At 40.3% G+C, this 27,527-nt stretch overlaps 1 protein-coding gene across 1 annotated transcript in view; it reads right to left on the bottom strand.

The window, feature by feature from the left end:
• Positions 1 to 7,696: 7,696 nt before the first annotated feature.
• Positions 7,697 to 27,527, bottom strand: part of lrrc75a (leucine rich repeat containing 75A) — a 57,002-nt gene continuing 37,171 nt past the window's right edge. The window contains exons 4-5 of the mRNA XM_088345394.1: positions 12,888 to 13,161; positions 7,697 to 11,806 (exon numbers count right to left, since the gene is read on the bottom strand). Coding sequence (XP_088201520.1) covers positions 11,219 to 11,806; positions 12,888 to 13,161 — 862 coding nt within the window. The 3' untranslated portion in view covers positions 7,697 to 11,218. The remainder of the gene's footprint in view (positions 11,807 to 12,887; positions 13,162 to 27,527) is intronic.

The following is a 27,527-nucleotide window of genomic DNA, read 5'->3' on the forward strand; positions in this document are numbered from 1 at the left end:
TCCGATCCCGTGAGCGGCTTGCTTCCCTCGTCCAGCGAGCACCGGATCGCTGGCGTTTGTTTTTTTTCTTTCTCAATAAACCTGTGAGTAAACGTTACACATCTGGGTCCTCCTCCTGTCCTGGTTCTGACAATTTTGTGTCTGTTTGTCTATAAATAGACTATTTAATCAACTTTATTTTGAAATACTCCGAATTGATTCATATAGTACAGCGGAACCTCGGTTTTCGAACGCCTCTCAGTTCGAACAAATCGGTTCTCGACCAAAAATTGAGAAATTCTTGCTTCGCTTTTTGTTCAAAAAATCGGAGTTCGAACGCCGGTACGCTAGGGGCGATGCTGAGCAGCGTACGGGTGTAGATTGACCCCACCCAACGTGAAGAACTTTTGTCACGTGAGCGTGCACTCCTTTTTGCTTTCGTTTTTAATATCGGTGAACGGAGTGTTTTAACCCCTAATTATGCCTCGGAAGAAGGTCAGTGCAAGCAACAAAGTTGCTACAGGTGAAAAAAGAAGAGGAGTGCGTACAACTATTGCATTTAAGAAAGAAATAATAGCAAAATATGAAGAACATGTGCGTGTTTCCCTTCTTTCGAGGGAATAGAGCATGGCTTCTGCAGACCACCACAAATGTAAGAAATCCTGTTCATAAATCTTTTCTTTATCCTTTAACCGCTCACCGCTTGTTGTGCTAAATGACGTGTAAACGACCTGATTTTTTTATTTTTACACGTTCATGTTAGCGTAATCTTTCGTACGGAAGATTACGCTAACGCGAACGTACGATTAGCCTGGGTTAGCTTCATGTTTACGTCCGTGGTAAACATTGAGGGTGTTGTAACGGATTAAAACGATTTTACATTACTTTTAATGGGAAAAACGATTTTCGGTGATCGACCAAATCGGTTTTCGAACAGGGTTCTGGAACGGATTATGGTCGAGATTCGAGGTTCCACTGTACATCCCTTTTTAAGCACTTTATTTGACAAAATGCATTGTAAAACCCAAAATGTAATACAGGTAGCTAAGAAGTATTTTTTGCATGAAATATCTTGATATATTGAAATGAATACTTGCTGTTTTTCCCTAACCATGTATAGAAAACTGTACCCATCTTTTTAAATGTTACCGTGGAGAAAAGTGGCACAAAATCGACTCATTTTTCACCAGTAGTCACAGTTAACCCACATGGGTCGTCGAGGGACCAATGAGGACGCAACTCTGGACAGCTTTCTCCACGGTTGACTGTTCCTGGCCTGTTATTTTAATCATGTTACTATTAGGGCAGCACGGCGGCGCAGTGGTTAGCGTGTGTGGGGCACAGTTCTGAGGTCATGAGATCGAACATTCCTATGCAGAGTTTGCATGTTCTCCCTGTGCTTCCGGGCACTCTGGTCCAAATTGTCCTTAGATGTGAATGAGAAAGACGGTTGTCTGTCTCTGTGTGCCCTGCGACTGGATGGCAACCAGTTCAGCGTGTCCCCTGCCCACTGCCCGAGGATAGCTGGGATGGGCTCCAGCACCCACGAGACCCTACTGAGGATAAGTGGTGCAGATAATGGATGAATATTATTATTGACATGTAGTACCTGCTGAGCAGATGAACTATGCAACATGGTAACGCAAGAAATAATGTGATGCATTGTGTTACATTGCAGACACAGATAATCTAGCCAATTGAGGAATAAGTATTATATTTCACAATACATTGAGACACACTGGTGAGCAGTACCTTAATTGTACTGTATATATGAGGTAGATATAACACTGCTTAATACATTTTCAAGTGATTCTGCATGTGGTAAAGAATGCAGTTATAAATTTGCCTCAAATTACCTCGGCTAAGCAAATAAAACAAAGTACCACATAGGAGAGGAAATTACAAGGTGAAGAAACAGTTACATGGAAGTACTGGTCACACAATTTCAATTCAGAGACAAATTTGGGCGGCATTAATTTACTTTTCGATGATAGTCAATTAAAAAATAAACACCAAGTGGGGACCTCTTACTACACAAGGAACCGGACACCGAATTTTTCTCGAGAAAAACATCACAGTTAAACATCTCTGGATATAGATCACGCTAATTAACCCAAGACTGGTGTTCTACTGACAAAAGCAAGGGTGTCAATATTTGATTGACAGTCGCATAAAGGCTAAACTCTGCTCAATTGCCTCTACCACAAAATGATGGTAAACCTGAGGAAAGTCTCTCACTTGTTTAAAAGGTCACGTCAAGTAAAGTAGTGATTTTTTAAATGTTTTTGCCTGAAAGCCCCTTTGACACTGCACTTTTGCAAATTTAAAGGAGTCGTGCAACAACACACCATGACCAGTTTCCAGGATGTCAGTATTTAAAAGCACTGACATGAGTAATGATGCGTTTGAGGACATTTGGTAGTTGAATTTATCCCACTCTCGTCCTTGTGCTGCTCTTGAAGCATCTGACACGAATTTCGAAACATTGATTAATTGACATTCTCTTTTTTTCCCCTTCTGTTGATCCAAAATCAGAAAGCAAAAAATGTGAGAGAGGAAAAAGCCAGATGATATCTTGGTTCTGTCCCCTTGATTGTTTAAACTAGCAGATGTTGAAAGAGCCAAAATGGACCAAAAAAATACATATAAAAACAAATACCTATGTCTGGAGCCACAGAAAAATAAAATCCTTTTAGATTAAAAGCTTTTAAAGTTTCAGGAAATGTTAAGATTATTTTTATCAGCAGAAAAAATGCATAACTATATTTTCCTTCCCTATAATTTTCCATTTTCAAAGTTTTAAAAAAAAAAGTACCAGCTAGTGGGACAGACCCCCTGTGAGGTCCCAGTGCGCCTACGTCTGACAGAGGGCCCCAGGGGACTGATTACCTGATTAGGTGCACTTAGTGTTCATTAAAATTACAGCATGGACAGATCTCCAGTGTCAGATCGAAGACTTTCCTACCTGTCTGCACGGCTTCCTAAAACCCTCAATGCCTCTTTCATGAAAAGTAAAACTTTGTAAAGCATTGTATTTTTGGACTGTGTTTTTGTCACACCATTTTTAAAGTTCCTTGCTCTAAAGAGCACCTTTTGTTATTTTTCCTGTCTCCATTCAAAACTGTCAACTGTCTAGGGCTTCAGAAACAGTCAAATTGGTGAAAACAGGTTGGCACTGAATGAAATTGTGCTAGTGATAGAAAAGCTAAATATGAAGTTGATATATTGTTGACAATATCTCTGTACTATTTGTACTTGCAACATCCATTGCAGCCTGATCATCCTGAAAGGGGGATTACCACATGTGCGGTCCCATCTCAAGGTTTCGTCATTTTCCTCATGTTGAGGTTTTTGAGTTTTTCCTTGCCCTCATGTTGGTTTCAGATCAGGGGATGGTGTGATAATAGTCTGAAATAATAGTCTGTGCAATAACCTGTGCAGCCCTTTGAGACTCTTTGTGATTAAGGGCTATACAAATAAAAATGACTTGACTTGACATATATATATATAGTGAAGAAAATAAGTATTTGAACACCTTGTTATTTTTCCCACTTAGAAATCATGGCGGGGTCTGAAATTTTCATTGTAGGTGCATGTCCATTGGGAGAAAAATTAAACTAAAAAGAAATCCAGAAATCACAATGCATGATTTTTTAATGATTTATTTGTGTGATACTGCTGCAAATAAGTATTTGAACACTGAGAAAATGAATGTTACTATTTGGTGCAGTAGCCTTTGTTTGCTATTACAGAGGTCAAACATTTGCTGTAGTCTTTCACCAGGTTTGCACACACTGCAGGAGTGATCTTGGCCCACTCCTCCTCACAGATCTTCTCTGGATCAGTCAGGAGTTTGAGCTCCCTTCAAAAATCTTCGATTGGGTTCAAGTCTGGAGACTGGCTGGGCCATGCTACAACTCCTTGGTTTTCCTGACTGTGTGCTTCGGGTCGGGTCGTTGCCGTGTTGGAAGACCCAGCCACGACCCATCTTCAATACTCTGACTGAGGGAAGGAGGTTGTTCCCCAAAATCTCACAATACACGGACCCAGTCATCCTCTTTTCAATGCAGTGCACTCGTCCTGTCCCATGTGCAGAATAATACCCCCAAAGCATGATGCTACCATCCCTGTTTAAGAGTAGGAATGGTATACTTCAGATTGTGCTCTTCATTCTTTTTCCTCCAAACACGCTTCGTGGAATTATTACCAAAGACTTCTATTTTGGTCTCATCTGACCCCAAAACATTTTCACATGACTCCTCTGTATCATCCAAACGGTCATATTTAAACTCAAGACCGGCCATGACATGTACTGGTTTAACAGGGGAACCTTTCGTGCCATGCATGATTTCAAATCATGACGTCTTAGTGTATTACCATCAGTAACCTTAAAAACGGTGGTCCTAGCTCTTTTCAGGTCATTGACCAACTCCTCTCGTGTAGTTCCGGGCTGATTCCTTACCTTTCTTGGAATCATTGAGATCCCACGAGGTGATATCTTGCATGGGGCTCCACTTCAATTGAGATTGACCGTCAAGTTTAGCTTCTTCCATTTTCTAATGATTGCTCCAACAGTGGACCTTTTTTCACCACGCTGCTTAACAAATACTCTGTAGCCCTTTCCAGCCTTGTGGAAGTGTACAATTTTGTCTGGTGTCTTTGGACATCTCTTTGGTTTTCGCCACGTTACAAGTTAAAGTTTTACTGATTGTATGGGGTGGACAGGTGTCTTTATGCAGCTAACGACCTCAAGCATGTGCATCTGATTCAGGATGATACAGGGAGTGCAGGTGGACTTCTAATGGGCTGACTAACAGGTCTTTTGGGTTTAGTATTCTAGATGATACACAGGCGATCAAATACTTATTTGCAGCTGTATGACACAAACAAATTGTTAAAAAATCATCCCTTGTGATTTCTGGATTTTTCTTTTTAGTTGATCTCTCTCACAGTGGACATGCACCTATGATGAAAATTTCAGTCCCTTCCACGATTTCTAAGTGGGAGAAATAGCAAAATAGCAGGGTGTTCAAGGACTTATTTTCTTCACTGTATGTACATATAATATATATATTTTTTACCATACAGTGTCTGTCTCCCCTGTTGCATACTTGTCAAAATATATTTTTCCTTTAATTTGATAAGATTTTGATCATTTTAAATTGTGTACGCCATATATCAGTCTAAAACAAAGTCTTATTATCAAACTCATTTTTTATGGGACAGACCAATCTCGTCTTGTCCATTTTGGCTCTAATCCAGATTGTCTCGGTCACTGGTAGCAGACGACAGCCTCATTGTAGATTGTAAAATAAGATGAAGTCGGCAAAATCCTGCACTGCAATTTATAATAAACTTAGTGATAACATTCATCTACTGATGCACCTGAACACAACATCAGTATTGTTTCCTTGGTTCATAGGGTGTTCCGGGTCTCACAACATTATATAACCCAAATATACTGCAAAAGGGAAAAATACTAAGAAACATGCTGAAATAATTATTTAATAAACTTGTTTATAAAGTCTGTCTTGATGTGAGTAAATAGGTACTGTGTTGAGCTTGTAGGGTTTATTTTTGCTAAATAAAGGGAATTGCAATAATTTGCAATCACAAATGGCTGAGGTTGACAGGTTTGCTATTGTAGAAATGCATTTAAGTGGAAGTCTGAGTCTCTTTTCCTGAATTTCTGTTTCATAAAACCCAGAATTCCCATCTTCCTCAAATGGAGTATGAGTCAGACCAAATAGGAGGCTCATACGACATCATGATAGCTTGCAATCGGCAGCGCTATATTCCTTTTGGTCCTTGCCCCCCGATGCAAACGAGATTAAAAAGGTAGGTGTGAAGACAGCTTTCTAAATGCAGTGCAAAAAGGGCTTAACACTGCTGATACAACAACAAGTTGTTGATACACAGAAGATACACATTTCCACAAGTCACAATATGCAAGATGTTTAAAGGGCTCACTGGGCTGAACCAAATATGAACACATTTTTAAAAAGAAATGCTTACATGGTTTACATTAAAGGGAAGATTATTTGCAGCACTTGAATCGTACAGCTTGTTTGTTCATCATAATGTAAAAGTGAACTCACAAGCCACGGGGCCGTTTGGTAAAGCTTTCAAAAAAGTGTTTATCTGCAGGTATCGGGACCCCAAAACAATGACAATAGGAGCAGCATTAACAGCATTTGGGGGTAAGCTACATGAGTTTCGAGGTATCTCTTCCTGTTACAGCCATTTTCTCTCTATAATAAGTCGCTAACACGGCATATCTTGACTGATTAGTAAAACGGTTTACATCCCAATACAAAAGGGAGTAAATATGATTTACTGATTTTAGCGTATTGCTGCACAATACCATGTGATTTTAATCAGAGGTATTCCCAAACAGATTTTTATTTCAATCAGGAATAGAACGTGTAGAGTTCCTCCTCACATTGGTGCACATAGGTTTTAAAATATTCCACGCGACCAGGGGCCTGAGGAATTTAGCTTCAAAGTTGACACATCTGGCTTGATTCCTGTTGAGCTGCGACATTATTGAAGGAACACAACCCTTTCAAAATAGTGAATCCCATTAACACAACATGTGAGGGGACTGCTGCAAAATACAGCGATTTTAGTGAACAGCGATTGCATATTGCTTTCTTCTACTTGGGAAGCAGCGATTGTGGCTTTTTGTTTGTGTTGTTTGCCACGTGTGTCGCAGTTGATATAATTTTGTCTGGCTAAATCACCGATAGTGTCAGGGTGTCGAGCGCTTTCCTGCTTTGCTTGCTCCTGGTTGGCGCTCGTAGGATGCAACCGCGTGTTGATGGGCTGGCTAGTCTGGCATTAGCCCCGGTTTTGTCGTGTCCCTTGGTTTATTGGCAGGCGGTTTTACGTTTATCGCTGTAGCCGTTGCCGCTTTTTGTTGTTAGTTTCCGATCAGCTTAGCTGCTTTCCGCATGTTTTTTACGGGCTAGCCTGGCTTTAGCGCACGTTTTGCCATGATCCTTCATTTATTCTTGTCTGCCTTCCCGTATATGGCCGCAGACGCTTTTTGTTGCTGGTTCCCGGTTAGACTGGCTGCTCACTGCATGTTTGTTGACCAGCTAGCCTGGCGTTCGCGCAGGTTTTGCCGTGTCCCTTGGTTTATTCTCGTCTGGCTTTGCGTATATAGCCGTAGCCGCTTTTTGTTGTTGCTTCCCAATTAGTCTGGTCGGCCAACTTTTCGTTTATCCGCAGAGGCAGCAGGTGTCTTTCATTGATCAGTTCTGGTTAGCCCTGATAGCTCACTATGTTAATTTTGCGACTTAGCCGCTTTGTGGCTGCTCGCCCTTTGCGATAACACTCTCTCCACAAAAACCACCAAAACTTTGCTTAAAACATTTGTAACATCTTCGACTAATTAACTCATAAAACAATATAGCGACCGCCTTACGAGGGTGCTGGTGTTCCTCCGATGACATCACAGCCCAGGACGACAAAGACAAGAAAAAAGGCATTATCTTGGAAAATAATTGAATATACAGATAAAATATAGATTTTATGCAAGAACATGTATTATTTCTTCACATTTTGCATGTTTAGGAATTTGGGAATACCTTAAGATTGAGAAAGTGATGGCAAAATATCAGTTTAATAGAACAGTCGTATCTTCTGTATACACAAGTATGATTTCAAATATATTCAATCTTTGCGCAGTTTTTCGCATTATGTTTTTTTTGGGGGGAACGTTCAATTCCCTGCTGGAGACAACAATTCTTGAGAACGGCTAAAAACAACAGATGACTACACTGACCAAATAAAGTAGGGGAATTCAAGTGCACACAAATCTCATGGGAGCTGGTAAAGAAGCCTATGATTTCATTTATTTTATCGTGTTAAAGTAGAGCTATACCACTTATACCATAATAGTTAAATAAAAAAAATCTTACGGTATTTATCAGTTAGAACGACACTTCTAAAATTTGGCACATTTTATATTGCATTACACATTCTTATTCTAAGAAGTCTAAAACCTCATCAAATATTTTTATGTCACGGTTGCCATGGCACCCAATTGGCCCCGCCCGTGTGGCGCCAGCTGCAGCTTGTTGACAGATTGGATTCCCCACTATCTAAATCCTGTCCTGTCAATCCCCGGTTGTCGGTCCATCTGCGAATCTCTGTTTTTACACGGTAAGCCCTTTTTTGCCTGTCCTGTTTTTTGCTCCTGTTTGTCTCCCGCTACGATCTGTTTTGATCTCGACCACGTCTGTTCTCCCGTCCAGAATAACGATCCGTTTTTTATCTCGACCACGTCTACTCTTCTCCTGGCTTTCGACTTGTTTCCGATTCGACCACGTTTTTGCTCTTCTACTGGCTACTGACCTGTTTTTTTCCGTTCCCGACACCGCCATCGCTCGCGACGGAAGTCCCACTTCTGCGTTCAGAGCGACCTGCTTCCCGCGTCTGGCAACCCTTTTCCTTTTTTTCTCATAAAACTTGTGAGAAACGCTACACGAGTGGGTCCTGTTTCCGTTCTGGTCTTGACACTTTTACAAGTTTTAGGTTCTAAATCAGATTACAGTAATTGGCTTTGGATTTTGATCCTTCACACATTGCCCAAAAACAATGAGCCATATGTCTTTTTATTTAAATTATAAAACAAAAACAAAGTTATCCAGATGGTGAAGGGACCTTGAACGCACTACTTTGCTTGCGTAGCATTAGCAACTACCAATTTATGTTTGCGATTTTGTTATCACTAGGCATACTTTAAACCGTTTAAAGACACTTCTCCTGTAGAGTTTAATATCATTCTAAGCACACAAGTGTTTTTCTTCCTTTTTTTTGCATCATGAATATATATTTATATATTGTATATGTTTTAAATTATTGGCCAATTCTAAACGTACAAAACTCTATCTGCCCTGGCCTGTCGGTTGGGCTCTAGTATTAATCTATATGAATAATGTTAATAACACTTAATATCAGGAGGCGTTATATTTTCCCGTACAAAAATCTGGATCGCTATTTAAGGTCCACAGTTACGAGTAGTCCAAGACAGATTACATCCAAACCTCAAATAAGCTCACATATATTGGAACATAACAGTGTTTTCTAACCACATAAACCAAAACAAATAAATTATTGATTGACTTAAGAACTAAATAGAGATAGTGTGTGCAGAAATCAATCCTGAAGCAATCATGCATGGATTTGATTATAGCTGAAGCTGAAATTAACTCATTCATTGCCGTTGACGGCTCTTGAAGCCGTTGGCAGTAACCAATGACTGCATGTGATGACTGTAGTCATCATTGGCAGTGAGTGATTAAGGTGTCAATAAGCATTCTTAATATTCACAGACTCCCTATTGAATGGAACTTTAACTTGTGCTTCTTTAACAAAAAATATTTTTTGCCACAAACACCTAACTATTAATGGGACATATTCCAGGCACATGAAGGTTAAATAAGGTTACCAGAAGGTCCTGACTCCAACCCTGATAAGGGTGAGTTACAATAAAAAGCTTATCAATAACTTAGCGGTGTTTTAAATTAGGCTCCATAGGTACTGTGAATATCAGACTACAAAGCGTATGTGGTTAAAAGCCGCATGCGCAAATTTCAGAAAGAAACTCAACTTTGTTATTGTACAAGCTGATAAAATGTCAAACATAGAAGAATAACACATTGTGCTGTAATTAAGACACTCGTTTGCGGACTGTGTCCGAAGCTGTCAATCTCTATTGAATAGCGCAGAAGTTAATATTAATTAAACGGCATTAACATATATGCACGAGTGTGACAGAAGTCATTATAAATGAATGCTTGGAATCTTTCTAACAAGTAGTGTCAGCTGATTTTAGTGTGGCAGGAAGTGAATATTATCAGGTAAATTCCTTCTGTATGGTCATATTGTGTTAGTCCGATAACTGTCAGCCCGGTGATTATTGTGTACCCTTCATTAATTTGTAACTCATGTGGGCATGTATATAGTTTTTTTTATGCAGTAGTTGCAATACTTGGTCTCCTGTCTATCACTTTGCTATGTGTGCAAAGGATGGGAGAGCTGAAGATCAGTCGTATGGCACAGCAAGTGTACAGGCTTCTGGATTTTAGTCGGTAAAGTACATTGCGCTTTCTTTTGAGAACGTTTTTGTCCATCCATCCGTTATCTGCACCGCTTATCCTCAGTAGGGTCACAGGGGTGCTGGAGCCCATCCCAGCTATCTCCGGGCAGTGGGCAGGAGACACCCTGAACTGGTTGCCATCCTGTCGCAGGGCAAACAGGGACAAACAACTCACTCGGTCATTCACACCTAGGGACAATTTGAACCGGCCAATTAACCTGAAATGCATGTTTTTGGAATGTGGGAGAAAACCGGAGTGCCCGGAGGAAACCCACGCAAGCACGTGAAGAACTTGCAAAGTCCACACAGGAAGGTTTGATCTCATGACCTCAGAACTGTGCCGCGGACGCGCTAACCACTCACCCGCCTTGCTGCCAATGTTTTTGTTGCCAATATAATTAATGTTGACTGCTGCGCTAGTAAATTCAGATTGACTGCTGGGGACAGAGTTCGCAAACAAGTGTTATAATCACGGTACAATGTGTTACTTTTCCTAGACGTTTCCCAACTGGTTCTGCCAAGATTGTGATCATAATTCATAGGGACAGTGAGAATCTCGTTCATCCATTCGTGCGCGTCAGTAAATAGATGACAAGGCATTAAAGGGGGTCATAGTTACTCATGCCGTTTACCGACGCTAAATTGAATTTCTCCACTTTGACATTCAGTGCACTTGGCAGAAATCTCAAAGATTTGTTTTAATCAAACAGTTGGTTTCCAGTGTCTGCACCACTTCTAAGCCAAGCACTAGCTGAACAGGGCGATGAGCATGGCCGCGTCGACACATGAGCCCAACAAACCGCTGGGGAGAACCGTGGGAAGGGCCTGCCCCGCATTTGAGTCGCCGTCGACTCCCTTGCAACCATCCGCGTTGCAAAACGCATTGTATTGTAAGCCACAATGTTTGAAATGTAGAAAAAAGTAGCAGCTTGTAGTCCGGCATTTACGCTAATTCACAACAAGTGGACCTGTGAAGACAGCTGCTCTTCAATCAATCTCCACCTTGCTTGAGCTGGTTAGATCTGGCTTCTTCAAGCTGGGAGCACAACATCCCCATTGCCTCCTGCCACACGTAACTCGCCACAGCAGGAGAAATCCTTTAAGCAGAGAGGAGAAAAGGGTGAAAAAAAATCAGGTCAAGTGCTCTGATTGGTCAGTCACAATGTCAAAATCGTCTTCTTCCACTCTCATTGGCTCTGCAGCAGCCGAGGAGTGCTGTGACTGGCTAGAGCAAGACAAAGGGGACGAATGACTCTGTGTGTCGTCCTCGTCTTTTGCCATCTCCGGCACACAAGCCGGTCTCTCTTTTCTCGCAAGCTCTCCTTCATATGTTCTCCTCCTCGCTTTTCTCTGTTCCTCCACTGTCCACATACTCTCATCTTCATCCTCCTTGCCCTGCACTTCTCTGTCAAAGTCCAGCAGTTCTTCCATCATCTCCTCGATCTCCAGCTCACCGTCCAGTTCCTCCTCCACTTCGGACTGCAGCTCTCCCATGCTTTCCGTCCTGTTGGTGTCGTCGGTCTCGTCATCCTCACCAATTCCTCGAAGTCTCTCCGGAGGCTCGCTGGCTTGACTCTCGCCAAACTCCAGGATGGTCGGCAGGTTGCCTTGCTTAGGACAACGCTTTCTCAGACTGACCAGGAACGGTTGTGGCAGGGAGAAGATGTCCACGTTGTTTCCCAAGTCGATCCACGTCACACTTGGGAAACTGTTGGGGTCCTAAAGAATAAAATAAATTAATCTCGGGTTGTAATGTAATTACTGCAAAATATCATTTTATTTTTATTTGACACATTCTTAACGACTTCTTAATGTCTGTCAGCTATGGACCAGGAACATCCGTCTAATTGGAGAGGGGAGCTTTGAAGCCGACAAGTGAGGCCAAACATAGTGCGGACACTCCTCTAGAGTTCGTCTCTTGTAAAAATTGTATTTAACATAATTTTATTCTCAGGTTGACGGGCTCTGCAATGTATACTCATAAAGAGCTTAATCATTTACCAAATAAATACATTTTCACAGATGGATTGAGAGCCCTGCTACTTTTTTTCCTTCAAGTGTGCCAAAAACCAACATCCTTTTCTTCTGCAAAAATAAAAAATTATCTAAAGTCTGTCCCATGTTCAAAATCAGATCTGGTTTCTCCTGGGTTTAAGGCTTCCACTGTCTCTTAGAGCAAATAATAATGTTCTAAATCTGTTACACTTGGATTTAAATGTGATACTGTTAGCCACAGGCAGGGCTTCAATAAAACTAAGGCGCAAGTAGGTCATTTGACAGGAAGAAAAACGGGTAAATGCAATCAATTTCAAAAGTGAAAAATAGATATGATTGACAGTTAATAATTCCCAGATCCCGTAACTGCCTGGGTCATCGGGCCACCACTGAGAACACAACTCTGGACAGCCTTCTCTACTGCTGACAATTCCTGGCCTGTGTTTGGGTTGTAGCAAAGTTAGCACCAGTCCATTTCTTGATGTTGGCTCAGTTCTTTTTATGTCTTCCTCTCCTTCTGCTCCCTTGGACTGTGCCCTGGAGAATGATCCTACTAGACCTGATGATCTTGTGACTTGACAACAATGGTCACACATGTGAAACATTCGTGATTTTAATCGGACTACCTAGAGTGGTACTAAGACCATAATTGGATGGACATTTATGTGCCTTTGCGTGGCTTTACATTAGTCGAAAACCGTAATCTGACTGTTGCCTGCATGTTAAAGTACCCAATGCATGCACAGAACGATAAAAATCACAAGGAGTGTACGTTAACAAGATGCAACAAGAAGAAGGGAGTGACCTTCAAGGCATCGGTCAGTTCCTTCAGAATAGTCCTGGTCAGCCGGTTCCCGTTCATAGCCAGTGTTTCCAGGCGAGGCAGGGCTGCAAGTGTCGGCAGGAGCAGCAGAAAGGCTTCGTCAGTCAGTTCGGTAAAACCCAGTTCCAAGCTGACCACCGTGGAAGCGTGATGCTGGAGGTGCGCGCACAGACGCTCCATGTCGCGAGCCACCAGAGGGATGCCGGACAAATCCAATGCCCCACTGGATGGAGGTGTGGACAGCACTGCCTTTAGACTAAAAACAGACAAATGATTCACAATTAGCACTTGTTGTAACTCCCAAAAATACATTAAACTCTACATTATAGATGGCAAACTACGGCTTGCCAAATAATTTAATCAGGCACGAGAGACATAGATGAGCAAAGCACAAGAGATTAAAAAGCAAAAACAATGCATTTTTAAATATGTCCACTGGATTTTGCCAAAGCTAAGCATCACTCTCAAAGATGTCTTTGCTGACCACCATTTATCATTCAGAGGACATTTGAGGCAACAATCCATTCCGATATTATTTTACTTAAAATAGAAGTCACATGCGTACCGCTTAAGGCAATACGATTGCACTCACCTGGATTAGAAAATACACAATTAAAAAAACAGCACTTGGATGTATTTGCAAAAGTATAATGAATATTTAGCTCCTTTCAATAATAGACATGAAATCGAACAGCTATGTTCCCAAATTACTTCCACAATCGATGAATCGGTCGATTTTTTTTTGATGAATCGATAAATTAAATATCTTAAAGACATTTTTAATTTCCTCCTCATTATTCAAATATTGAATTTTTGGTACAGATAGAAACATAGTTCACACAGTAGAATATTTTATTATATAAAACAATGGAAAATTCCAATTGTTTGTCCATTAACTTGACAATAAACAAAAATACATACAGAAATGTGTTATACACCAGCAAATTTGTAATATACTCTTTTCATACCACATTGTCCAAAGATCATATTATATTTTCAGTTTAGGTGTAAACCCACTTTTCAAAATGTTGTCAACAAATTTGTTTTTTCTGTTAAATCTTTAAATGCGCTAAACGTTAGAAGTATGAAAATATTTTATACTATTCTTACAAATTCTGCCCCTTGTGTAGAATTAAACATGGAATTATTATTAATAAAAGCATTTTTACTTTATTTTTTCTATTTACCTATTTTCATTTTTTTCTCTGTACTTCGGTTCCCTTGAAAAGTGTTTAGTTTGTTTCATATGAAACAGTCAAACACAGTCAAAGTTCAAACGTTCATGCAAATTTTATTTGTAATGATGTTCAAAATCGGTCTTGATACTCTCTACTGAACTAAATTGGAACTACAACTTTCAGCTTCAATTGTGTGCACTCGTATTTGCATTGATTTTACAAACTTAGTGACACATACGTCCCGTGATACAACCAATCGATTATTTGATCAGTCGCCAATACTTTTTTATAATCGATTTTAATCGATCTTATCGATTAGTTGTTGCAGCCCTATTTTTGCGAAAATGATCACAGTTGTACCTGAGCCCTACACGAATGTCTTTACTAGGTTTTGTGTCAACATCCATCCATCCATTATCTGCACCGCTTATCCTCAGTAGGATCGCGGGGGTTCTGGAGCCCATCCCTTTTATCTTGGGGCAGTGGGCAGGGGATACCCTGAACTGGTTGCCAGCCAGTCACAGGGCACACAGAGACAGACAACTCACTTGCTCATTCACACCTAGGGACAATTAACCTGCCATGCATGTTTTTTGTAACATGGGAGGAAACCGGAGTGCCCGGAGGAAACCCACGCAAGCACGAGGGGAACATGCGAACTCCACACAGGAGGTTCGATGTCATGACCTCAGAACTGTACCGCACACGCGCTAACCACTGCGTCGCCGTGCTGCCCATGTGTCAACACACACCAAATAAATACCCACAAAATCTATAAACATATGCTATCGCGTGATCTGATTTTGTGGGGTCTCTTAACACCCTCTGGCAGATAAATTAGGTCCTGCAACTCCCAACCACCGACCACCCCAAGCAGCGGAATCCAATCTTCTATTGGCCTAGCAACACTGGGCCATTTGCGTGTTAAATATGTTACCATTCACAGTCTGTTTCTCCTTTGGGTTCACTATTGTTGACTGGTGTCAAAATGAACTCTGAATCAAAAGGCCTTTGCTCATTTGGTATGAAGTCAAAAAGGTTCACTTCCCGCTTTCCTCAAATGTAACATATCCTTGGATTTTTGCAACAAGTTTGAGTTTGGAGGTGCACTTAGCACCTGTTTTTGATTAAAAAATACAGCAACAAGTCTGGCTATGTGATCAGCAACTCCAGTCATTGTTTTGGCTTCAAATGCATATTTTGAAACAATCGGTATCATTATCCAGGCCCTGCACAACTCCCTAATGAGCTGATATATAAATACACATACACGGCATATAAATCAGCTGTGTTGGAGGAGGAAAGCATCCAAAACATGCCAGCCAGGTGACCTCCAGGATCAGAGTAGGTCAACCCTGCCATCTGGTCATTACACAAAGTGTGGACAACTGATGAGATAAACTGCGAAAAGTCCAGCTTTGATGCTTGGTTGCTAATGGAAACAGTACGAATAGAAATAAAGGAGGCTGGGGACATGCAGACGGTTTGATGCTAAGGGGATTTAAAGCTTAAGACACTGAAGTTTGCAAATGAAAACAGGCCTGAGTAGCACTTAAAGCGGTAGTCTCAGATTGTACGCTCTGGGCTATAAATAAACCCAGCGGGACAACTGGATTTGGAAGAAATGAAGTGAGGAAGCACAAAGGGCTGACCTGCTGGGCTGCTCACTAAAAAGATTGAGCGAGACACTTTATATATTTGCTTGAAAATGAAAAAAACACCACCCCCTCTTAATTAAATGTAAAGACATTGATATGCAGATTAGCTAGCTAAGATAGGATCAACCTCAGACTTGATCCCAATACAAACAAGTGATTAAGAAAATGAATAGATTGATGCATATTAAAATGGAAAGTGTTTGCTACCATATTTGCATTTGGATAGACAAAAAATATCCCTTTACGATTGTTGTAAACTGCTGCAAACAAGCAGAACATTGAGCCAATTGACATGTCTTCAATTCAATATTAGTTAGCTATCAGCTCCAGAGCTTAAAGGGACAGTCTGTAGAATCAGAGCATTAGATGTCGACAAATCGTGGATTGAAACTAAGAATGAGGAATAAAAACACAAAGAATTATCTCATCTCATTAGCTGCACCGCTTATCCTCAGTAGGGTTGCGGGGGTGCTGGAGCCCATCCCAGCAATCATCGGGCAGTGAGCAGGGGACACCCTGAACTGGTTGCCAGCCAGTTACAGGGCACACAGGGACAGACAACTCGCTTGCTCATTCACACTTAGGGACAATTTGGACCGGCCAATCCACCTGAAATGCATGTCTTTGGAATGTGGGAGGAAACCCACACAAGCACGGGGGGAACATACAAACTCCGCACAGTAAGTCCGGTAGCTGGATTTGAACCCACACAGGAGGTTCCCAAGACCTTAGAACTGTGCCGCACACGCGCTAACCACTGCGCCGCCGTGCTGCCACAAACAATTATACAAACTATAAATGGTCAAAAACAAGACTGTCTGGATCATAAATCAATATAACAAACCTCAGAAAGCAGGATGAACTGGAAAATGTGATGATAAAAAAACAAAGGCAGATATGAAAAGCCCCCAACACTGAATGCTATCCCGAAATGTTTTTATGAAGGGTGAGGTTAATTAGGGACCAACTATATATATGGAACACTAAACTTCCTTGAATTCCTTCTTTTAATGACACTGCTTTTGTCAATATACGATTACTCACAGCACATTAAAACCACATTGTAAAACAATACACCAAATAGCCACTAAAACATGTCACTTATGTTTATAGTCAGACCAAAAATGTTATTTTTCTTTTTTTAATTATATCCTGTTAAAACACATCTTTTCATTCGCCATAAAGAAAGCCTTATGCATGCTCCATCAATGTCCGAATGTAGTGTAGGATCTATTCCGAGGTCACTGCAAAACATTTCTTAAAATTGGTGCATAATAATCCCTTCTGGTTTGGGTGAGAAAATCAAATCTTATTAAATCCTTACTCGCTTATCTACATTCCTGCTGTCAGCTTGCATCAACTATTTTGCATATGAAGTAGAGGTGATGAATCTGCTGTCAGCTTCAGGTGACGTGTTAAATTTCATCGCCTTCAGAATTGACGTGTTTGACCGTTTGGAGGAATTAATTTGAGGAGAGACATGCAGTCAAGAGGTCTTTCTATTCAATTAGCTGCGTGAAATTAAATCACAGACTGATTTAAAATGCGAAAACGAATGTTGAATTTTCAAACCTAATGAGACCCGCGGCTCAAAAAGTTTGCCCACCCATGCCTTACTATCAACGTCAATGTGCTATTAACGTAGGATTGGAAATGTTCTATGTTCCCTGAAAAAAAGCCAAACAGAATAGGATTCTTTGAGGTAAAAAAGTAAAAAAGGAACTTTTTTTTAACTCGGCAAGGCACCTGTATGATACGGCAGGGGTTAACCAGTGAAAGCTGTTGGGTCCTGCTGTTAAACAGAAGAGTGTGTTGTGTCACCCTTACCTGAGTGACATGGCTGCTTTCTTGTAACCCGTTTCATCTGGGGGGACGAAATCATGACAAACTTGGGTGTTGGGGTGCTTAACTTGTTTGGGTGTTTGGGCATTTGGGTTGGCCATGGTCACAATTATTTGTGGGTTTTTTTGCTACTTTTTTTGCTTCATTCTAATGAACATTTAACAATAAATGACCTGAAATTAGGGAATAGTCTCTTGCCATTAAATTAATGCTATGTTAAGGAAATAATTAAGTTGGAATTTAAAGGTAAACATCAGACACCTTTGGCGTAGGAAATTTTATAGTATAATACAGCCCTGTCCATAGTCCGGCTTAGGGGACAGTTACGGCCCGTGATTACATTTTTACTGGGGCCTCCGTCATAAAATGAATAATGTCTGGCCCGCCAGTAATGTTGCCTGCAGTATAAAATACAAAAAAATCACTAGATGATGGCTGTAGCAGTTTGGCGACTTTGACATTGTGAGAATTTTAGCCCACCCCAATTTCGACAAGGCAACTATAAATTAAAAAAAGGAAAGTTGACTGTGAGGGCCGCCGCTTCCAGGACAGCTGGAAGTTGCAGTATTTTTTCACCAAAATCTGAAACAACTGAGTCTGCCTATTTTGCCAACAGACTGGATCAAAGAATATAATATCAAGAGGAACTACCGGACAAACATGCTTACTACAAAAAGGAAACTGGAAATAAACGCTGTGAAAAGGTGAAGCAATTGGAAGCTGCTTTAACTGCACAGCAGCGTTTTTTTTAACAAGACCCTGCCAGGCAAATGAAAATGCTAAAAAGGTGAGCTAAGAGGTCGCGATGCTGATCAGTACGCACTGAAAACCTTTCAGGGTGGGTGAATACATTAAAGACTGTCCAGAGAATGCCAGGTTGAATAGTCGGCCCTCACACATTTTCAGCTTGCCAAACCTGACACGCTTCCTGAGAAGTTTGGACACCCCTGGTATAATGTAATTGTTAAATTGTATCGGGATTGATGACTAATAGTAACATCTGACTTACAACCTGCCACCAGAAGTGGTTTCTGACAGATGCTAATTTTAACAGATGCTCGCTTTTTGAATTAAAAATCTGGCACAATGGCCACAATTTTAGCAGCTAGCCGGCACAGCAATCTACCACCACACTCAGAAACAGGATACTGTCCCGATAGTAGTGTCCCGATAGTGCCATTGTAATGGATTTACATCAGGTCGATCAAAAACGATCCTGGTCATGAATTGTATGTTACCTTCACTCGAATTTTGGGTATTGTTATGAAATTAATGTGGTGCGGAACACCCCCGGGACATATGGTTAGGTAAAAAGAAAGAATTTGCAGAGTGTGTCTTTCATAGACTGTATTTCATGGTGTTACTGGCTACATCATCCTCATTAAAACCAGGAAATGGGTGTGTGGGGGTAGGATCCGCATCGTTTGGCCAATTAAATTAGTTTAACACCAACGCCCTCTCATCCCGGGTTTTGCAACGAGGATAAAGGAGGAATAGTTTTGCAATCGAAAAAGGAGCACATGGCGTGAAACTAAGCTGTTTTGGAGTAGTGCTGGTCCTATGGAACTATATGATAGGATATATTGGTGCTTCGATTCTTTAAGGTGAACATCACATTTCTGAAGTAGATTATCATGTTCTCCATGGTTTGGTGCACACTCTATGTCCCTGCAGGATCATGTATCACACAATGACACAGTCACACAGTGAGAGCAGGTCCTCCCATGACAATTTTTTTTTATCATTTTATAGTCTTAGGGTAAAGGTGAGAAAATAAGGACAACTTCATAGTCAGGATTTCCAGGAAGACCAATTAATTACGTTTTTATTTAGACAAATGAGTCTTTTGTCAGTGATAGTGGTCAATATAAACATTTGTTAACGGAAATGTAGTCAGAATTTGTCTCACGTTTGTTCTTGTTTTAACTTATTCATCAATAGCAAGCTTTCCAGAAGGTCAAAACCAAGAAATGTGTTCCATTTCTTCTTTAGAAGGACTCCAAACTTAGTATGCAACACAAGAATTCAGACACACGAATTCCTCGAAGGGTGTGCATTACCACACATAAACACACAAAGAAAAAAACAAATGCAGACTCACGTGTGAAGCAGGATAAAAGGCTTTGCATTAAAAAAGATGTGACTGTCCAACTAGCCTGCCTTTAAGTGTCAGTGTGTCATAATTAGTGCCTCCTACTTGTACCAAAAAAAAAACCCAGCAAAAAAAACATTAATTTGAATATAAGGCAAAAATACATCAACTATCATACCAATGTTAACTTTTATAATATAACAGGTCGAGAAATTCTCATTTCTTTTACACAGTGGAATCCCCTTAGGTTGGCGCCATATTTTTCCTGCATCCTGCCACCACGCTGTGCCGTGTATCACTGGGCCTCGCATGTACCAGACAACACAGTGTCATCTAGTGGTCAAATATTACACATTAGGGCAGGGGTGGCGAACACGTGGCTCTAGAGCCGCGTGCGGCTCTTGACCAATAAGAATGCGGCTCTTTACTTCATAATATATAGTGTGGCTCTTTGCCTTGTTTCATATTTATTTTTTTTGTGTGTGTATTAAGGGTGGATACTTTCCTTGAAATCAACACAAGAACAATACTTGTTGTATTGTAAGGAGAGAAGTGTGTTATGGGAAATAATATGTTTTTAATTGTTTGTGTGTGTCTGTCTGTCACGGCAAGTCAGTGCGTGGTGTGGCTCTTTGACTCTCACTGTTAAAAATTTCAGCTTTTTGTGTCAAACTTGTTCGCCACCCCTGCCTTAGGGCTTTAGAGGGACAGTGTGTAATATTTAGTGCATCCCAGTGGTACAAGAACGGTCATTCAGTAAAATAAGATACAAAATTGATTTGAACATGAGGCAAAAATACATGAACTATCATACCATTGTAATTTTACTATTCATATGTTAATACATTTTCATTTATTTTACAAAGCGGAATTCACACCTGGTAGTCGCCACCATGTTTGTCTGGCATCTTGCTGATACACTGTCTTTATTTGGCACTTGGCCTTAAACAATACAGTGCCCTTTTTTAATATAGTGGAAAAGGCATCAGAATCAAATTTTTAAATTAGTTTTTTTTTTAAAGTTTAGAACATATAACAAAGAAAAAATCCTGCAAGTAGGTTACGTGCAAAACAGACTTTTAGTGCCTTTGATTGGATATGGAAAATGGTCAAATCCGACCTAGTTGTTTAGTTAGCTTTAGTGGACACTACTTCAGGTTAAGAAAACCAATTGCATTACAGTGACATTACAAAACAATCACTTATTTAATACACACATACTCTTTAATGTCCACGCCTATTTTTATTGAATAAAGTAAAAGTAATATCAATAAATAATTTATATAAATATATAACAGACAGCATGGCGGAGCGGTGGTTAGCGTGTGTGCGGCACAGTTCTGAGGTCATGGGTTCAACTCCAGCTATCAACCTTCCTGTGCGGAGTTTGCATGTTCTCCCCATGCTCGCGTGGGTTTCCTCTGGGCACTCCCACATTCAAAGAACATGCATGTCAGGTTGATTGGCCGGTCCAAATTGTCCCTAGGCTTGAATGAGCAAGTGAATTGTCTGTCCCTGTGTGCCCTGCGACTAGCTGGCAACCAGTTCAGGGTGTCCCCTGCCCACTGCCCGATGATGACTGGGATGGGCTCCAGCACCCCGGCGACCCTGCTGAGGAGAAGCGGTGCAGATAATGGATGGATGGATGGATATAACAGACAAGTAAGCCAAAAAAGAATCCATAATACAGATACTGCATCTTTGTCACCTGCCTGAAGCAGTTTTATTACTGATATCACTAATGATTCTAGCTGGGGTGTTACATTTTGCAGGATGGACCAAGGTAAAGGGAAATGCAAAGAGCAACGTGATAAAATAACAAGGGATCACAAAACACACAACATGTCCAAACAAAATCAACCCTGACAATATCCAAACCAGGAACAAAGACCAAACCGGAAATGGAAATGGAGGGAACAAAGCAACAAATAAGGGGTCACAAAATAATTAACATATCCGAACAAAAACAAACCTGACAATAGCCAAACCAGAAAAAAAGATCCTAATGAAATGCAATGACCCAACGCAGTGTGCTGTCCGAGGTGTCAACAAAAAGTATTTGCCTAATTAAAGACAGGTGTGTGAAGATTGGGATCAGGTGTGTCTTGCTACACACCCGATTGGCGCCCTCTGGGAGAAAGTGGCATGCCAGATCTTGACACATGGGGTCATAAAAAAGGATTTAACTTCCTGTTTCGTACTTGGTCAGGCAGAAATGAGTGAGCTAAGACAATTTTAGCACTTCGATAGGCATCACCAATTCACCCGCTCACTCTTTATGACAAGGTCAAACTACGGCCCGTGGGCCAAATACGCCCTGTCAGCCTTTTTAATCTGGCCTGCTAAACGAAAATTGTAAAAATATCATGATAATACAGAGTATAGTAAAACTGGTAAGTACTACAAACAAAAAGGTTTTGGATTGTTTGCCACTCTTGTCCCCAGTGTACCTTCACCTGGATATCTCCCCATAAAAAATATCTTTCATGAAGCATTTTCTGCATTTGCTATTTTTAATAATGTATTTCTATTGACAAGAAAATTTCGGAGGTAGTTCTGCTGCTTTTTGAGTTTTCATTTCATATGACTAAACAGAGATAATATTCTAATTTGCTTTAACTCACAGTATTTCAACACTAATTTAATGAAATGGTTTATCTATAAACAGATATAAATTGAAATAGAACATGTACAAGTAGATATCTGCAAGTTTCTTCCTTCTGTAATTTATCTAAGAATAATTGGACAAGTCTTTTTTCCTCATGTATTGCCAAGGTATCGTATTCAAGACTGTATCAAATCAATCATTCATTATTGTTTCTACTGGTGCGGCCCCGCTGCCAAATTGTTTAACGCAATGTTATTGAAAAAGTTTGTCTGAGGCAGGTATAGGTTACATACTAAAGAGACCTTTACTGTCCTCGATTAAATATGTAAAATTGGTCGAATCGGACTGTCATGATTACTGATGTGATTCAGCTGTGCCCGCTCATTTGGCGCCACCCGCCGTGGGTTCTGATTGGCTCCCTGTCCCTATTTGAACTCAGTCCTGTCAATCCACTGTGGTCAGTCCGTCTGCGAACCTCAGTGAATACTGGGCAAGCATTTTTCGACCCTGACTTTCCCCTGCCCCGTTTTTGCTCCCGTCTATCTCCGGCTACGACTTGTTTTGCTCCTGACCACGTCTGTTTTCCCGTTCTGGCTTACGACTCGCTTCCAACCCCAACCACGGCTTGATCTCCCGATCCCTGCTACCAACCCGTTTATTCCGTCCCCATCGCTCGCTACGGAAGATCCACTTCCGCGTTCGGCGCACAATCTGAATACGAGAGCGACTTGCTTCCCACCCCCAGCAAACACGGGATCGTGGGCGCAGCCCTTCCTCTCTCTTTCAATAAAACATGTGGTAAACGCCACGTAAGTGGGTCCTGTTTCCGTTCTGGTCCTGACACTGACCTAGTTATTTAGTTGCATTCTGCTGAGTTGCTCTACAAAACAATTACTTATTCAATACACGCATACTATTTAATGTCATCGACAGTCGTCATATTGCAAGCAATCCGAAAGAATCCACATGACTAGTGACAAATGAAGAACCGTATATTTATGAATTTGCGATCAGAAGTTGTCGAAACAGGAGGGAACTTTTCTACGCAAGTACGTGTTTCCACATTTAACTTTTGACAATAAATAAAAACAACTTCATTCATGTTCCTTACTACAATCAACAAAGTACCATGCTTGTTTTCTCCCCGCTCCAGAAGTGGCCTCATTTTCACCATGGGTACAAAAATGATTGAAATTTCCCAGGGAAATCAACCAATACACATGAGGATTGTGTAGCGAGTAAAGCTGAGTTAGCCTCTATCGTTTGTCTCAGTATTAAGTCTATGTTTCTTGCACATGTTGACTGCACTATGTTTACTGCTCACCTTGCACAATGTTGACTATTTTTTTGCACTATGATGACTATTTTTGGCACCAAATGCATAAGTTGACTATTTTTTGCACTATGACGACTATTTTTGCACCAAATGCATAATTCCACAAACCCTTACGACACCAAACTGTATTACGATACCAAACTGTATGTAACATCCTACATGCCGAAATTCCTTGTGTAAATATTGTGTAAATTATAACTATAACCTTATCCTCCTTGTTTTATAACCTTATCTTCTCTGTTCCTTTATCTTCTTGGCTTTTTTTACCTCACTGTGAATGTGTGAACCTGGAGTGTCATGCCCAATTTCGTTGCCACAATATGATAACCCATTTTGTAACAATGACAATAAAGGTCTATTCTATTCTATTCTATTCTAAAAGTCCACTGTTCTTTGTGGCACAAATGAAGAAGAAAAAAAACATTCTGGATAGAGAAACTGCACATGCAAACCATTGCGCACAATTCGTCCACCATTCGAATGGGTCTAAGTGCACGAGTAATTCAAAATTGAAAAGGACTAACCAAACCATTTTAATCGGATAAAAGGTAGTCTAACTACGACCACAGTTGGATCTTTGTGCTCTTTTACAAGGCTTTAAAAAATCAGAATGCCGGAAATAGTCTGATTTGAATGCCTGCATTTGATGCCTGTGAATTTGTAATCATAAAATAGTGAAGGATTTAATTATTTTGTGCAGACATGTAGTGCTATGCTAACAGTTTTTTTATAATTCAGAGCTGTATTGCAAATAAATACAAATAATAGTGCTGTTTTGAAGTTGTTTTTGAGGCCTAGTCGCCAGACATACAAACAAGAACTGACGAGGCCTGGGGCCAAGGTTGAGCGAAAAATCCCTGCTCCTGGGAATCCAGATGGTGTGGTGTTTCCCGGAAGCGCACCCCAGCCAGTCACATACGCAAGAAAGGGCGTCATCTGACACTCCGCAAAAAGAGCCAATAAGCATCTTAAGAAACAGATTGCAGATGTCATGTAACCAATAAAATGGGAGTGGGTAGTGTTTTGCTGTTTTGATTTGAAATTTGTATATATATAAAACTCTTCAGGGATCCTCAGGGGAGGGGTTGTCTCTCCCTGATGGCCACAGGGGAGTGCAGATTGGTATTGAGAGGGACCCAAGCCCCCAATACTGTATTAGTCTTTTTTTTTTGCTGTTAGGAATAAAATCTCGGGTGATTAGGCTGATTGGTTTCCTGGTCTTCTCGCTTACAGAGTGAGCACGCATTATTGTTAGGAAAGGTGAAGATAAGGTGAAGCTAAGGTTAATAACAGTTTGAATGGTAAATTTATGTTCAATAATTTGGAGTCAGATTATCAATTTGAGTATCGTGATAAGGACCTTTAACCTAGCAATAGGCAAAAGATTTTGGGGAGCCCCAGAAAGATTACGATAATGTAAACCCCTAGAATAGGAGTGTTAAAGGACAGAGTTACTCATGAATAACAATACTTAATTCAAAAGGCAGCAAGGGGTCAGCCATCCACAGGGGAATGAATATGAGTTACACTCAAACAAAAATAGTGTTTCAACGTGATTGTGATATAAAAATCCCCTTACTTTCAATCACTTCGATTTAATTTACTCCGATTCAGTCTTTGGAATACCTTCAGGTGTCACAACAGTATCACTGAACTACCGTGACCTTTACATTCATTTGGACGATAAATGTCATATTGATTGCCATTTACCGTTTTCTAAACCAAAGTGATTCTGTGTCTGTGTATTTCTATTTTGTTACCTTCTCAAAGCCATTTTCAGTATTTTATCAATAAGTGTGAGGTCCAATACATTTTTGATTTGATGGAGTAATAATACTAAAAGGGCTATACAAATAAACATGACTTGATTTGACTAGTGCTTATTAGGGCATTTTACTGGTCTTACTGTGGCTAGACATGCTTTTTAAGGTTAAAAAGGGTTTTAAGGCCAAGAGTTGAGTTAGGATTTGGTTTGGGTTGATGTTAAAGGTCAGAGTGAGGCAATCAGTTTTGATGATTAACGTTACGGTAAAGTGCTAGGAAATGGAATGTCTCGATTTAGACTAAACTGAGTGTACGTGTGCATGTGTGTGTTTGCTAGTGAGTCAATGGAAATGCAAAAGAATTTGACTTCATTGTATTACTTTATCATACGTAAATGTCGACATTTGTTCTGGGCATTGGTGGCATTTCCTTTTTTGGTCACATATATACATAATGCGGTGAAATCACCCACTTAAGCGGCCTAACAGAGCAGCATAACACTTGAAATTCATCAAAACAAAGCTTTTTGAGCCAAGGCAGTGAAACCAAAAAATCATTACGAAAAAAATGTCAAAGTGCAGAAAACAAACAAAAAACACTTCAGTACGTGAAATGTGATGAAGAAGAAGCTTGGAAATAGTAACTATGTTTTGAGCCACTTAAAAAAAGCAAATAGTGTTGCAGAAAGTATATGGACGGCAACTACCATGCCAGCCAGTCAGGCAGAGAAGTACGGCAAAACATTTTTTCTCTGTAATTGTTTGAGTGCCATTGACAGCATAAGCCATCAGGGGGCACACAAGCATTGGGTACCATTGTCGGTTATTTCTCGCTAAGTGACTTTTATGACTGAAATAGCAATGCCTTGGACATTTCTGCTGTGAAAACCAAGCTGCACCGACACTGCGCTGACTGACTGACCATTAGTTGAAAATGATGTCTCTCTTTCTGAAAAAAATAACTGGAGCCCAAAGTAGAAGTAGACGAAAGGCAGTAGAAGAAAACATAAGTAGCTTGAAAGTTACAGTTTAGTTTTATGAAGGTAAAACCCACCAAGTAAGAGCCCATTTTTCTCAATGTTATATCTCTAAGTGCATTTACAAAAGTAAAAACTGATTACAGTGACTCCAAGGTTGATACTCAAACTGAAGCGATGGAAAAAAACAGCAGCTGCTGCATACATGTAATAAAGTCATAGCCATCTGTAGTTACAGTTCTGTGACGACCAGCTCACTGGGACAAGATGGACGGTAATCCCAGAACATTTTGTCCATAACAAAACATTTTGTGCTGCCCTAACTTGCAATCTAGCAAGGATGAGTACTCCGAATCGAGTCCAAACGAGCTGTTCAAGAATGCTCAAATCCAGACGGTGTTTTGACATTATCGAACCAACTTAAAACCAGTGTAGATATGCTCTAACTTGATGTGAATAAGTCTTTTCACAATTTTCTAAATTCTTCTCAAAAATTTTTGGTTTGGGTGAAGCCAACCTATTTTCTATGAAAGATTACTGAAAAACTGAATATGTTTAAAATAATATTTTTTGGGGGGGATGATCTTCATTTGAGAGAAAGTTTGATCACATTACCCCGATTTTAGCTCACCTGCATTGGTTCCCTGTCAGTTTAAGATGTGATTTTAAGGTTCTGTTAGTATTACACAAAATTATGCACGGACTTGCTCCCTCATGTCTTTCAGATTTAATTCCCCCTTGTTCCTGCATACCCTTTGCTCAAAAATGCTGGTCTGCTAGTGATTCCAAGGGCTAAGAGGTCCGCAGGTTTTTAAAATAATTTGCAAATATATCTTGAGTCAATGTTTGCTATAAGAAATAATTGCTTTATTTATATGCTCAAATGGGAATACATTTGTTTAGTTTTCAAAAGGTTCAATTAGGTTCATTAGGGCTATACGTATAATTTGATCTGTCCCCCAGTAGAGTATTCAACACATGGTCGGAATTCCGTTCCGATCAAACAATTTCAAAACATGTAAATTGAATACTGTCATGGAAAGCACACTATCGTTTGGGTGACCCCAAACTTTTGACCGGTAGTGTATGTGTTCTAGATATTGCAGTTGATTTTCTTGCCATAAATCTGACAAGTATTATTCATTAAATTGCATCAAAAGGACATAAA

The sequence above is a fragment of the Urocampus carinirostris genome, chromosome 10 (assembly GCF_059441175.1).
Source record: "Urocampus carinirostris isolate Australia breed hairy pipefish chromosome 10, RoL_Ucar_1.0, whole genome shotgun sequence".
Lineage (NCBI taxonomy): Eukaryota > Metazoa > Chordata > Actinopteri > Syngnathiformes > Syngnathidae > Urocampus > Urocampus carinirostris.